This window comes from Dufourea novaeangliae, unplaced genomic scaffold (genome assembly GCF_001272555.1).
Source record: "Dufourea novaeangliae isolate 0120121106 unplaced genomic scaffold, ASM127255v1 scaffold81, whole genome shotgun sequence".
Taxonomy (NCBI): Eukaryota; Metazoa; Arthropoda; class Insecta; order Hymenoptera; family Halictidae; genus Dufourea; species Dufourea novaeangliae.
Window position 1 is genome coordinate 371,028 of NW_015373973.1, and position 13,692 is coordinate 384,719.

Consider the following 13,692-nt stretch of genomic DNA (forward strand, 5'->3'; position numbering starts at 1 on the left):
AGTGATTTATCTATGTGTATTACTACATTGTGTTTCTATATACAGATTCTAGGTTCTTTCAGTAGGAAATAGTATTTTTTCCTTTCAAAGATTTGCTAATACTATTATAAAGTGAAAAGATTTCTCATCTTCAACACATTTTTTTATAAGAATATGGTAAAGAAGTGAGTAGCCTAAAATATTATTAAAATAATAATTTTTCAAACTAATCTAATTCGAAGAATAGTAATATTTTTCAATCAAAATATATTCTTTAGAACATCTTTTGTGTAAAGTTTCCTTAAAACTGTATATGTATATTAATGGATATACATATGTATGTATACATATATAAATTTATGAGCTGTTAGAACACCTTCTATCCAACGACACATTTATCTATTGCTATATTCAGTTGAATAACAGTTTTTATAATTTTCAGTTTATAATAATAAAAATAAATTACCGTAATGCATTACGCGATAAAGATAATAAGAGATGCTTCTAACTCTTCTATTTCAGATGAAATCGTGAAAAGTGACATTTTTTCATTTAACTATAACGTGTAAGAAAAATATTAATACTGTCGAAGGAATATCACAATTATATTATTACAGGTTTTAGAGTAGGAACACAAGTAAAATATAAACTTTAAAAAATCTTCAGTTTGACGTTTCAATTGATTGATCCACTGCTTAATAGTATATTGCTTCATATATAAGGATTATTACCTCGTTTTACGTGTACGTTATAATTAGGGTAACCACTTAGGTATTGGTGTCGCTTTACCGATGGTTGTTTACTAATACATGCCATTGCCCAACACATTATCAGTTCTATAGTCCTGCATAGAGTTTGGTACATAAACCATAGCCAAGGTTTTGGATACTGAGTCTTGGTTGGTTGTGTACCATATTTCACTCTCTCAGCTAAAAGTCCTAAAAAAATATAAATCAAAGATATATCCCGTGTAATAATTTAATGCTCGAAGTAGCCATTGATATATTAAACTGAGATTTATAAATTTTACATATCTTATTTCATAAAGTAATATAACCAGAACCATGCACATTCGAAAAGTAGCTTTGCATTGTACAATTAAATTACCATATGGGCCGAAAATACGTGCAACGTCTGTAACGCATAAAATGATTCCAAAAATTGCGGTTGCATACGTAACGTTTAATACTTTTCGGATTTGTGACCTTCTCCTTGCAGCGGTGATTGTTTCTAATATATGTAGAGGTCTTTCGGATATGGATCTATTTGCGTACGCAATGTGATTCAATATCGAATGTAGTGTGAAGTCACTACTCTGAAAGCAAACAATTCAAATGTACAATAAATAACATAAATATGTATTGAAATCAATAAAACAACAAAACTAAAGATACCGCAATCTTCGTATCGGACGCAGTATTCTCAGGAAGCAGATTAGTCTCAACGGTTATATCTTCAGTATCTTCTTTCCCCTTCTCGTTTTTCCAGGATAAATTTTTCTTCCGTCCTTTTCCATCATCCTCCTTGTCTTTATTCTTTTCTGTCATCAAGGCTGCTTTCTCACTGCAGTCAGGCTGATCCGAATCTGATTCGGATTTTTCATGTATCTCAATTTTTTCCGGAACTATGGTTCGACCGTGTGTAGGACTTCTACTTAAAGTTCGGATACTTATGTCGCTGCTTCGACGATTTAAATCTAATGGCTTAATTTGAATCATTTCAGAGTTACGTCGAAAGGAAATATCTGAATTTCTCCGTAATTCGGCTTTGGAAATAATGCCGCTAATATCTGAGTTCCGTCTTGAACCTAGGTAGCAATTAAAAAAGTAAGCTGCACTGTTCGTACGGTGTATTATTTATATTTTACATTATCTCTAAATCGACGTGTAAATTGTGTTTACCTGCAGGGCTTAAATCTACCACTCGGGGCAATTTGTATTCGTTCGGGGGCAGCATTCTTCTGGGTGTTCTGTTTCCAAAATCACTGTTCCGTTTCAGTTTAGCTGCAAACTGGGAACTTCTGCTTTTCTCGTGTGAAAAATCAGAACATCGCCTTAGATCTTTTATACTTCCCAAAGGTGTAACATTTTCAGAATGTCTCCTGGACATTCTATCCGGAGATCGCTTTCTATCAATGTCAGCCGAATATTTAGGACTAAAATCAGAGTTTCGCCGATACTCGGATGTAAAACCATCTTCATCGTTTATGAATCTAACGCTGCACTCTGAATTTCTACGAGATGATCTGGATGCATCACTGCTCCGCCTACTGCCCATAGAGCTTCTACGGCTTGGACTGGATACGGTTATTATAGGCAAATTAACTGCTGACGGCGTAGGTGTCGGAGGTCTAACATATACTTCCGGTACTGTTGATACAGGAACTGGCTTCTCTGCTTGACGCGATGCACTTTTACAAGATCTGTCACATTCCCTTTGTAATTGTTCTCCTTTTTTAGATATTTTCATAAATCGATCTGTAACGTTGAAATTTATTATTTTAGCAGTTTCACGTATATTTACAGATTTCCTTATTCGTTACCTTTACAATTTCTCTCCGAATCGATCACAAAAGTTGCCGATTCTGTTTCTTCAACATTCTTTACTTTAGGATTGAGCAAGGTAGGTACCAAGGCAGCAGCAACAGATGATGCTAAATTACTGTAAGGTGCTAACATTGCCAGTTGCATAATACCTATAAGAGTATCAAGTGTTTTTAAGTGTCTAGAAACCTATCAACTTTTAGATGAAACAGTAATGTTTACTTGTAAAAACAAACCTTTCTGATGAGCATTGGAATTATCTCTCAACAGCATACTATTTGGCACAGATTGTAATAAATGATTTATTTTATATCCTGCATGTAGGGATGTTAAATATAAAAGAATACTCCATACAAGGAACACTGTCTGTACTACGTAATTTACCACGTAAAAATTCGGGGAAGTAAGAGCTATGTCACTAGCAATCACGAAAAAAAAGTGTCCTGTTATGATCAAGCTTATACAAGACTCTTTTCGTATGTTTTCTGGTCCAAACTTAAGCTGAAACTTTATTAATTTATACGGTGAGTCTGTTTTTCGTTTTGCTCAAATTTCACTGCCATTAAAATTACCTGAGTTAGTTGAAGGAAAGCCAACTGTATAAGACTAAAGGCAGAAGTTACACAAGGGAATCCAATATCCCATACTATTGATCCAATGATTTTTGGCATAATATCTTTAAGATTATACGGATCTATAAAGAGGCAAATTGCTCTGGCAACCCCAAGTATACACAAGAACATATTAATTGTTGACATAAAAGGCCGGCTGGATATAAGAGATCTGGAAAAGAAACACAACATTTTCATAACTGTATTGTACTTCTTCCACAAGCATGCTTGCTTTGTATGTACCTTAAATGTAGAATAGATAAAAATGTGTAAAATGCAAGTATAAAAAAGAGACACGCAAAACCATATGTGTGTAAAAGAAAAATCCATTTGAGGTCCTGATTTACAGAAACCAATGATGGAGCGATGACTAGAAATTTGTCTAAAACTGAAGACGTTGATGAATTTGAGACACAGTTTTGTCCAGGTATTGGTGTTGATGACGTTTCATTCATACCTATTAATAAAGTAAAAAGGATTAACTAGTATTAGCTTTCAAATGGGAAAGTACACTTATAAGTATACGTTTCCATGTTTTTAAAAAAATTATTAAAGAAAACATTTCTATTAATATTAAAGTATTGTGAAATACAAATAGAATGACATAAAATAATCATTTTTAATTATTTACATATGTAACACTAAGTCAATATTATTATACTGACTTATAACATCTATATAAATATATTGTTTATAATATTATAAAAAGAAATAATAGCATATGAAAGAACTGACCACGAGTCCAATTAGTCTGCCTATCCATAATCTCTGGATTGATGTCCACAGCACATCACTAATGCTTATTCTAATTCTTGAAATATAAGGTCAGATAATCGAACTGTTTTCAACTACAACCTGCTACAATTGGCTACAACGCGATCAAATACTCGCAAGGACGAGCTTTGAAATGTAGCAGCAGCAACAGGCTTTACCTATAGCGTAGCCGGACTCGCAACCCTCTCCTGTCCGCAGACACCCTCGGCCCCGTCCCTTTCTCTTACCCTCCTGTTAGAAATATTGATTTTACACAAAGAGGATTGGAGGGAGAGTTCAGAGCAGCCTAAGCTTTAAGCTTGTCGATTATTTATCTTTAGAATTTAAATAGAGCATTACTAAATATATCAAATCAATCCCGTTTCATCGTTTATTATTACCTTGTTATATAGTCGTGTGTGTGTGTTATCTTGCCATTTAAAAGTTATAACTCCATATTTTTAAAACAATGTTTTTTTTTAAACATAAGACATTACTTTTACCTTCTTTTTACAAAAATTACGCACCTCTTTACTCTGTATGATTCATAGATATATACAAATTGGTGAAGCGTTATTGTCTTTTACCTTAACATTTTGCAAATTCTCCGGAGATTCATTCACCATTGTGTAATAGTATTAATAACTATTATTCAGCTTCATATGTTACTTTCAATAAGTATTATATCGTTAATATAATTATAAGTAAATATAATTATTAAAAGAAGCGTTTTTTTCATAATAAAACATTGACATAAATCGACTCTATATTTAGGTTTAAATCAATTATGCCTGTCGTTTTGTATTAGCATTTCAGACAATTGCCTGAACTTCTCTAGCTTTAACGAATGAGAAAGCACATTAATTTATAATGGCGAACGAGTACATAAGTAGTATACTTCAATAAATACTATCACATTCAAAGCATCTAATTTATCAAAGTTTAAAAGTATTGATCTGGAATTCAAGACTACCGATGGCACTAAAAACAGTTCAAGAAAATTTCAACTCTCACTGTGAATGCTGTTGTATTTAAAATATGCTCTATGTTAACAGTGCACTATTGAAAGTGAAGAATATGGCTAAAAAGTTAAAAAAAAAAAGACCAGTTTAAATAGATCATCCTTTATTACAGCGATATATTTACATTCTGGTGTTTGTACTTTAATCATATTTTTAAATGCTTTATCACACATTCCAAAGATATTATGCGTAATGCAAACTTAATGGGAACAGTAAAGTAATGCATAATAAGCGCAAAGAAGTAAAAGCAATTTCGTGGCATGGTTTTGCTCAATATTTCTGTTGTGTTTGCCACAGTTACTGTAACTTATACATATGTGTGGTAGTTTATAGTAATCAATGAAGTTGACATGCTCTGACTGCGATTAATTGCAAGAGGATGAATATGGGACTCATCATTTCTGAGTATTCCAAAGTGCTTTGTCCTGTTAGTTTTTTACATAGGAGATATTTGAAAACAAATATCAATAGCAATAATATAAGGCTCCTTAGTGCTCTTAAAATAGCAGCTTTAATTATTCCCTCCATGCGCATTCTTATAAAAATAATTGCACAAAAATAAGTGTTTAACCCATCTGCGACAAAAAGTGGTGAAAAAACTGTCCACCATCCTGCATTACCTAACAAGTAATTGTCATCTAGTTTAAGGGCAAGTAACATTGTAAAGATTGTTAGTGAAACTAAATTTACCCATATTTCAAAAATTGTTATACCCAACCAGTGTACTAGCTCGTTCAAAGAGAATATCATTTTAAACACATTAAATCTAACAAAATTATTGATTTATTCTTGCTATCTTGTTTATCATATTGTAATGTTTCAAGTATTAGTTCTAATTTTTTATTAATAATCTTTCAGATGCTCTTAAAGTTTATGGCATATTATTCCTGATATTTAAGACTACCTATTGAAAATTTTCTGAACACACGAATATGGATGGCAGAATTATTCCTATTAATTGTTTCATAATCAGCATTATCTTGAAGGGGTTCAAAGTCATCTGCAATGCAATATTTTTATTATGAGTATGTAAAAATGTAACACTGAGAAAAAACTTGAAGTACATACCAATAATAGGCGTAGTAGAAGTTTTAATATCAAAATCAATTCCGCTATAATGAATCTCTTTTAACTGTAACGCTAAACTGCAAGCTCTATGTACAGCAGCACCAAGACCATGTATGATCACTTCACCAGCACCATTGTTGAATAGTTTTTCACATATCTTCAATTGTGCCTTATATTACAAAAGAAACGAAAAAGCTAATTAAAATGAACAAATTATTTATATTACTCACAAAGGTAGAAATAGGATGAAAAAGTTGGTTTAATTATATGAACATAATAATGTTGAAAGAAAAATGAAAAATTATCGAACAAAATACATAACGATAAACTTCTATTTACATGTACATATACTTCTTCCACACTATTGACAGTGACAAAAGACAAGGTTATAATTTCGCGACAATTATTACCTTAAAATTAGTTTTATTAGTTATAAACACATCTTTGTCCCGTTTTTTCTTCAGATCGAATGGTTGTCTCTTTTTAATAGTATAGTCGGCAGACAATAACTTCTTGCGTCTTGCTCTAGGTGCGTTCCTCTCTTTCGAAAAATCCAGACCAGACGTTGAACACTCGTGTGCATCGGCCATTCTGACAGTTACTGCATGCGATGTTCCATTGATGTTCCTCGTGTAACGAACTGTTCCGATTGGCAAAGGGTTTACTTTAAATAAATAGACAGGCCAATTAAGTAAATCGTGTACAAACTGAATATTAAACGTACCTATCGAAATAATCAACAACGAATTATAACCTCAAAAATCAGAGGCATCGATTGATGGGCGTTTTAACAACGATTTAGTGCATTCTACCGAGAAATCCGGTTCACAAAATACAGAGTTCCAGCGAAATGAAGGAACCTGAAGTAGATCCGAAGAATATTATAAAGAGCAGGGAATTACTTTACAGACTTATGATCAGGTTACATGTTTCTCTTCTCTTTATGTGCATACTGCTTACAATGACATGAAAACATTGGAAATGATTTCTTGCTTTGTTTTTACCTATATAAAGTTACATTACGTAAAAGTACATTCACATGTAGATTGAAATGTTTCAGCCAACTATTTTACGATGGGCATCAAACATTGGCTGTGCAACTATCAAATATAATTCAAGCAGAACCACCATGTCCTCCGTCAGACCGTTTACTACATTTGATGTTGATTGGGTTGGCTCATGAACCTGATCGTTCTAAAAAAGAGACAAGTAACTTGTCCACATTTGCTTCAACGTTTGATAACACTTTGGGACCTGGGTTAGATTTGGAATTTGAGACAGAAGCTCAAACTCAAGCTCCAGAACCAGCACAATATGAGACTGCCTATGTTACTTCTCACAAGGGAAACTGTAGGGCAGGAGCATTTTCTGCAGATGGTCAACTAATAGCAACTGGATCAGTGGATGCATCAATTAAGATTTTAGATGTTGATAGAATGTTGGCCAAATCAGCTCCTGACGAAATGGCACCTGGAGATCAAACAGGGGGGCATCCTGTTATAAGAACATTGTATGATCATTTGGAAGAAGTGACATGTCTCGAATTCCATCCGAGGGAACCTATTCTTGTATCTGGCAGTAGAGATTTTTCCATTAAGCTGTTCGATTTCAGCAAGGCCAGCGTCAAAAAAGCATTTAGAACTATTACAGATGCAGATCAAATACGATGTTTATCTTTTCACCCAACTGGTGACTTTTTGGTTGTTGGAACCAATCATCCGGTCGTAAGATTGTACGATGTTAACACAGCACAATGTTTTGTCTGTAGTATACCTAGTCATCAACACACTGCTGGCATAACTAGTATTAAGTATTCTCCAGATGCAAAAACTTATGCATCGGCCGGCAAAGACGGAAGTATAAAATTATGGGATGGTGTGTCAAATCGATGTATAAACACCTTTGTAAAGGCACACGATGGTTATGAAGTATGTTCAGTAACTTTTACGAGAAACGGGAAAGTTAGTAACACCTAAAATATATTTTTTTTCCTTGCATGACAAATCTAAGCATAATTATTGAACGCAGAGTTTTGTAACTTTATATTTATGAATTTCAGTACTTACTGTCATCTGGAAAAGATTCTCTAATAAAATTATGGGAGCTATCTACTAGCAGATGCTTAATAGCATATACAGGTGCTGGAACTACAGGTAAAAAGCCAAATCCTTAATGTGTTCTCAGAATATACGCGCACAAACAATTAAGTTTCCTTCTTCATATTTTTTGTGTGTATTATATTCAAGATAATTAATTGCTCTTTTTGTTAGGCAAACAAGAACACAAAGCACAAGCTATTTTCAATCATACCGAAGATTATGTAATGTTTCCTGACGAAGCTACGACATCGCTGTGTGCATGGAATTCACGAAACGCGTCTAGGAAACAATTACTGTCATTGGGACACAATGGTCCAGTCAGACTGATCGTGCACTCTCCAACTGCTCCAGCATTCTTGACGTGCAGTGACGATTTCAGAGCAAGATTCTGGTTTAGAAGAATGCCTACTCATTAATTTGACATTGACATTGAGATGAAAGATATTTGTTTCAAAGTTTGCCGTTTGAAATACAGTCACCAAAGAGAAAGTATTCAAACAGACAATTAAAAAAACATAACATAGAAAAATGTGTGAAAATCTGTACAAAACACTGTTGTACAATGTTCTTCAGTGATGAAACTGTTCGACTACCGTGCCTTGAAGTAAGAGAAAAATTTATTTCGATAATTTATGTTAAACTGACATACAATCTGACTTTAAATATTGTACATATCGGTTTCATTTTACCTTGAAGTACACAAGCACGACAATGTCGTTTTCTTTTGATACCGATCTGTATCGATTGTCAATATTTACTGATGCACGAAAATACTAAGTGCAAGAGATGCAATTTATACGCTATTAAACAGTCGACTATAATAATTGAAATTAAACGACTCGAAACGTTTTTCTTTATTTTAAGTATAATTAAGGTAAGTATTCGCTAAATTATCAAGTATTTTACATTTGAAAAATTACAAACGATAAATATACGGAATAACGCTTTGCGTTTCGTTTTTTAATCGGAATACCGGAAATGGAATAAGCAAGCGCTTTCGTCATGCCAAAGAAACATTGAACAACTGTGCGAGAAAAACTCATTCATCGTAACAGAGTTCTGTCGACAGGGTCGAAGAGAGAATCACGAGATAGTGTGATCATCAAAAACGTAAGGGGGTATAATATAGAATAAAAAATGTAACGATAGAATTCAAAAGTTTGTTCGTTTACGTTGCGTCGCTACGTGTCGAATTGGCGAGTTAATCGCGAGGAGGCGCTCTGAACTCCCGCTCTACGTTTGACGATGTGTCACGTGACCCACGCTAACCGCCATCTTTGCTTATCGTATAAACAGTGCGACCGGGCTCAGCACGAATTCTTGCCGAGAAATCGCGGTTTTTCCAGTGTTTTTGAGTGATTCGATCGCGTGGAAATGTCCGAGATCAAGGCGGAGAGCAAGAATGATAACAGCATCGAGGATGTGTCGAAGGTAAGCGGACAGAAATGCGAGAAACATCTTCATCAAGCCGAGTTTTCATGCTAAGGCGGCGTGTGCTCCCCTCGAATACGAGGAGACGCTCGTTCTCTCGAAAATTCGATATGATAACGCGTACCACGGCGAATGAACATTGTTCGAGGAGTGATTACACGAGCTACAAACTCGTATGATCACAAGTCAAGGGTGCCTTATTGCGCGTGGCCACAGACTCGGTGATTTTTCAAAGCTGCGCCGTTTGTCCTTCATTAGCAAAGATGGTGGATGTTTTTTATTTGCGCCTCTCGTGACGAGGAGAGTTGCTGATCAGCGACGATAGGACCATATCGAAAAGGCGGGAAACGTGTTTCGATAGCGAGATCGTGTTCCACGCGGTTTTCTACGAAAATGCGGCCTCGCTTAGGAACATCGTTCGAGGCTACGACGCTAGAAATACATATCGACTTGGCAAAATGGCGGGAAACTTAAACAAACTTAGCGCGTTCGCCTGTGTGGTTCAACGGTCCTTGATAATCTTATCGCGCCTGTAATTATCATCGTGTTTCTACGTTTCTACGCGTAGATCATCGTAATCCTTAAAACGATCACGATTAGTTTCACTGTTGTCGACGTTTTCTCTACGTTGAGTTACGTTCCAGTGACTTACGAATCTTATTCGGGTATTTGTATTTATCGAGACTGAATAAAGTACCACGATGAAATATTTGCAGGACCATTCTGCAGAAGAGAAACCGACTCCAGCGAAAAACAAACGAGGAGGTACGAAAAGACTTTCCACGCTTGAAAGGGTGGCTCGGGAAGGAGAACAACTCACAAAGGTACGTTTCTCCTTTCTTCGAATTCAATCAATCGGCCTCCTTTTGTTCATCGAAAATTTGAAAATATTTCTCAAGTATAAACAGCCAAAAAGATTCCAGCCCTTCGCTTGGGCATTTCCCTCCATTTAACCTCCCTGTTGACTCTCACTGTCTACGTGAGCAAAAGGGTATCAGGAGTGGGGATGGGAGGGGCGGAAGAAGGGTCGAAGGGGAACTCTCTCGTGTCTGGTGGGGAGGGTTCACTACGAATACGTTACATGACCGCCAATTATGAATAGCCAACTGTTCTTTCTAGACTGGTTGGCAGATTCTTTATTATCGCTTTAATTACTATAATGTACTTATGATTAATTAATTACTACAACATACTTATAGTTAATTAATTGATTACTACAATGTACTTATAGTTAATTAATTAATTAATTACTACAATGTACATATTTGGACCCCAGAGCTAGAGTATATTAAATCACACCTTTCAAACTTTAGAGGAGAGCAATTCAAAGGTGCAAAAACCTTGTAACTCTGGAACCATTCGGTAAGAATTCAGCGGGAAACAATCGCTACCTTCGAACTAAGTATTGCATGGACTAAAGACAAATCTCGATATGTAGAAATGGTGAACATTGCATTAAGTTCCCTATGCGATGAACTTTACACTGTTTCGCTCGGAACAAGATATAGACTTGAGAGTACTTGAAAATACTTTTAAATTATTATATTATAAACTACACGACACAGAACGCAATAATTTTTACCATCGGAAAGAGAGAAAAAGTTGATATGGGAAATATGTGAAATGTCATTTTTTTTTTTTTTTTCCAAAAGATCGACTTAACACCTGGCTCTGAGGTTCAGATATATGTATGTATACTAATTACAATGTATATACACATTTTTTATCTTTTCAAAGTGCATATTATATACTCGTATAAAATTTAATATGCCAGTGTAAAGATCGATACAGAGTAAAATATGGTTACGCATAGAATTTTATGTGAATTTACAGCTCATGTTTTCTTTTATAGGATTTGAATGCGTCCGTTGGAGAAATGGAAGGAAGGAGGCGTACGCGTAGTTCAGCACGGGGCCTCGCTTCATCGACGCCTGTACCATCTCCACCTAAAAAAGAAAAGAGAGACACATCCACAAAAAGTACTGGCCGTGGACGCGGGCGTCCTAAACGGCAAGAGAAAAACAATGAGAATAATACAGATGAGGAAGCAGCAAACAATAAGAGTGAGAAGCATTCCGAAGAGGAATCTATGAAAATGGATGTGGATGAGAATAAAGAAGAAACAAAAAAATTAGCGGACAACGAGGACAAAAGTGTTGTAAAAACAGAGAGCAAAGAAATCGCTGAAAAAACGCAGGAATCTAACTTCAAGGAGGAGAAAGTAACGGAAGAGTCGGAAAATTTTACGGAAGAAACTAAGAGCACTTGTGTCAGCGAAGAGAAAAAGGAGGAAGACATAAAGGATAGCTCGGATTCGAGTCAAGATGCGACGGACACAGTAGCGGAAGCACCACCGTCGTCTTCATCAGAGTCTCAGAACCCCTCTAACATCATCATTACTACCGAGGAAAATAAGGAATAACCTCCTTTCGCCTGTTTACCAACTTCACGTAAGCATCTTTTTACATTTGTTTCTTTAATTATTTGTTAGTTTTGGGTAGATCATTGCCAGACTAGCCGATTAGACAATATTAGGAAATTTTGGGTATAGAAAAATTGTATACATCGTTTCATGTGTTCGCACTGTTCATTTGAATGTATTGAACTTTGAGTAGTCAAAGGTTGCCACAATTTGTAAAGTATGAAATATTTATGATTAATAGCTGTACAATGTCGTGATGAGTTTGGAGTCTTTAGTGCCGTAAAAAAAATGTTTTCATAATAGCTTCGACGCTTCTTTAGTCGTCTTAGAGATGACAAGATACATGTTGTATTAAGAAACATTTTGAAAATTTCGATAACAAAAGTTGAATCGGAGAAAGCGTTGTGAAAATGTAGTTGTATCTTGTTCTACGATGAAGACTTTTGTATATAAAATATTCATTTTACTGCAGCAGGTACCAGGGCGGCGCACACATTGGGGTTACAGATCCAGTCCCCTTGTCTATTTTAACAAATTGACACCTTCTTGCCAATCGTTGGCTTGATCAGCGTACGCGAGCTTTATTTTATTTCCTTTCTTAATTCAAAGATAAAACATTAAGATGTGTTTACGATACGCACTTATTGTCAAACTAATAAATGTACTCGTTACACTGATTAGTTGGCGATAGCAAGCAAGGTGTAGAGCATACGTTGTTCATGTACAATGATAATATTATTGTAAAATATATTTAATATGGACTTATATAGAGACAAGTTGTTTTCAAATCAGAGCTGAGGCCGGAGTCTAAAACACAGCCTTCAATTCAGATCTGATATGGAAGTAGCTGAAATTAATTCGTACATAGGAAATTACTGTAATACCTTATCTTATATAAATAATGACTGAATGAAATGGAATATATGAGAATTATGGTGAAACAATTTCTCTTTTTCATGGATGCAGAAATAAACTTTCTGAGAAACGCCTCGTAGCGTGATATCTATTGTCTCCTTCCTTGCGTAATGCTATTAATATTAACCGATATATCATTTAAAATTTTTTTATTTCCGCAAGTAACTAACACTTTAACGAAATGTCCTTCGTTTCTGTTTTTTGAGTAAAAAAGAAATTATTGTAAGATAGACGTGTGCATATGTATTTTCTGCTATAGAATTTTCGCGACACGTTGATATTCTGTGATCTGTCAATCTATCTATTAAGCATCTTTTTTTGTTCAGAATGGTCCAATATTAAATATGTTGATATTATTGTGTATTTGAACGGTTGTGAGTGTACAGATAGATTATATAATTCAATGCACTATGAGTTGAAAATGTTCATATCTTAATGAAACATAGAAGTGGAATGATAAATCTATTCATCGAACACAAAAAACGTTTATACGTGTGCAATCAAGGAAAGCGACTTATTTCGATCGCGCTCGCAATGCTTTCTTAGTGAACATAACTGGGAAGTAACTCCGGCCCGACATTCTCTGCATATGTCTTAAATAAACATTCTAAAATTGTGTATCAGATAAGTCCTTAATTTAATCACGCGTCGCTAGAGTAACTTAAAGTTTGTAAACAAGGGAAGGTGAAGGAAAAAGAAATTGATTTTAGCCGAATCACACATTCTTCCGATGATTATTCTGTCATGAGAAAAACGATGGGATTTGCCATTCCATGTATTTTTTCGTTTTCTTATTAATAACATTGACAGGACGAAAGCTTCGACAAGGGATTAAAATCAAATGCGATA

The 13,692-nt window shown here is 35.0% G+C and overlaps 5 protein-coding genes across 6 annotated transcripts; 2 read left to right on the forward strand and 3 right to left on the reverse strand.

The window, feature by feature from the left end:
- Window positions 1-690: 690 nt before the first annotated feature.
- Window positions 691-3,896, reverse strand: LOC107186908. Its single transcript, XM_015574871.1, has 9 exons — window positions 3,869-3,896; window positions 3,377-3,590; window positions 3,095-3,305; window positions 2,759-3,023; window positions 2,522-2,674; window positions 1,881-2,456; window positions 1,374-1,786; window positions 1,087-1,294; window positions 691-917 (listed from the first exon to the last, which is right to left on the reverse strand). The coding sequence occupies exons 1-9, from the start codon at window positions 3,894-3,896 to the stop codon at window positions 691-693; spliced, it is 2,295 nt and encodes a 764-aa protein (XP_015430357.1).
- A 1,145-nt stretch (window positions 3,897-5,041) lies between these two features.
- LOC107186914 (transmembrane protein 203) lies at window positions 5,042-5,658 on the reverse strand. The gene has a single exon (XM_015574876.1). It carries the CDS (start codon window positions 5,656-5,658, stop codon window positions 5,245-5,247), a length of 414 nt encoding a protein of 137 aa, XP_015430362.1. The 3' UTR covers window positions 5,042-5,244.
- A 131-nt stretch (window positions 5,659-5,789) lies between these two features.
- LOC107186873 (ribonuclease P protein subunit p20) lies at window positions 5,790-6,761 on the reverse strand. Its single transcript, XM_015574824.1, has 4 exons — window positions 6,701-6,761; window positions 6,387-6,616; window positions 5,977-6,145; window positions 5,790-5,908 (listed from the first exon to the last, which is right to left on the reverse strand). Exons 2-4 carry the CDS (start codon window positions 6,564-6,566, stop codon window positions 5,790-5,792), a joined length of 468 nt encoding a protein of 155 aa, XP_015430310.1. The 5' UTR covers window positions 6,567-6,616; window positions 6,701-6,761.
- Window positions 6,632-8,878, forward strand: LOC107186871 (cleavage stimulation factor subunit 1). The gene is made up of 4 exons (XM_015574823.1): window positions 6,632-6,897; window positions 7,037-7,937; window positions 8,036-8,129; window positions 8,247-8,878. Exons 1-4 carry the CDS (start codon window positions 6,827-6,829, stop codon window positions 8,489-8,491), a joined length of 1,311 nt encoding a protein of 436 aa, XP_015430309.1. The 5' UTR covers window positions 6,632-6,826; the 3' UTR covers window positions 8,492-8,878.
- A 477-nt stretch (window positions 8,879-9,355) lies between these two features.
- On the forward strand, window positions 9,356-12,841 carry LOC107186883 (nucleolar and coiled-body phosphoprotein 1-like). 2 transcript variants are annotated; one of them, XM_015574836.1, is made up of 4 exons: window positions 9,356-9,506; window positions 10,223-10,330; window positions 11,359-11,956; window positions 12,401-12,841. In XM_015574836.1, the coding sequence occupies exons 1-3, from the start codon at window positions 9,450-9,452 to the stop codon at window positions 11,926-11,928; spliced, it is 735 nt and encodes a 244-aa protein (XP_015430322.1). In that variant the 5' UTR covers window positions 9,356-9,449; the 3' UTR covers window positions 11,929-11,956; window positions 12,401-12,841. The 2 variants fall into 2 exon arrangements, with proteins under 2 accessions (XP_015430322.1, XP_015430323.1); XM_015574837.1 differs by having other exon boundaries at window positions 12,404-12,418.
- Window positions 12,842-13,692: the final 851 nt, after the last annotated feature.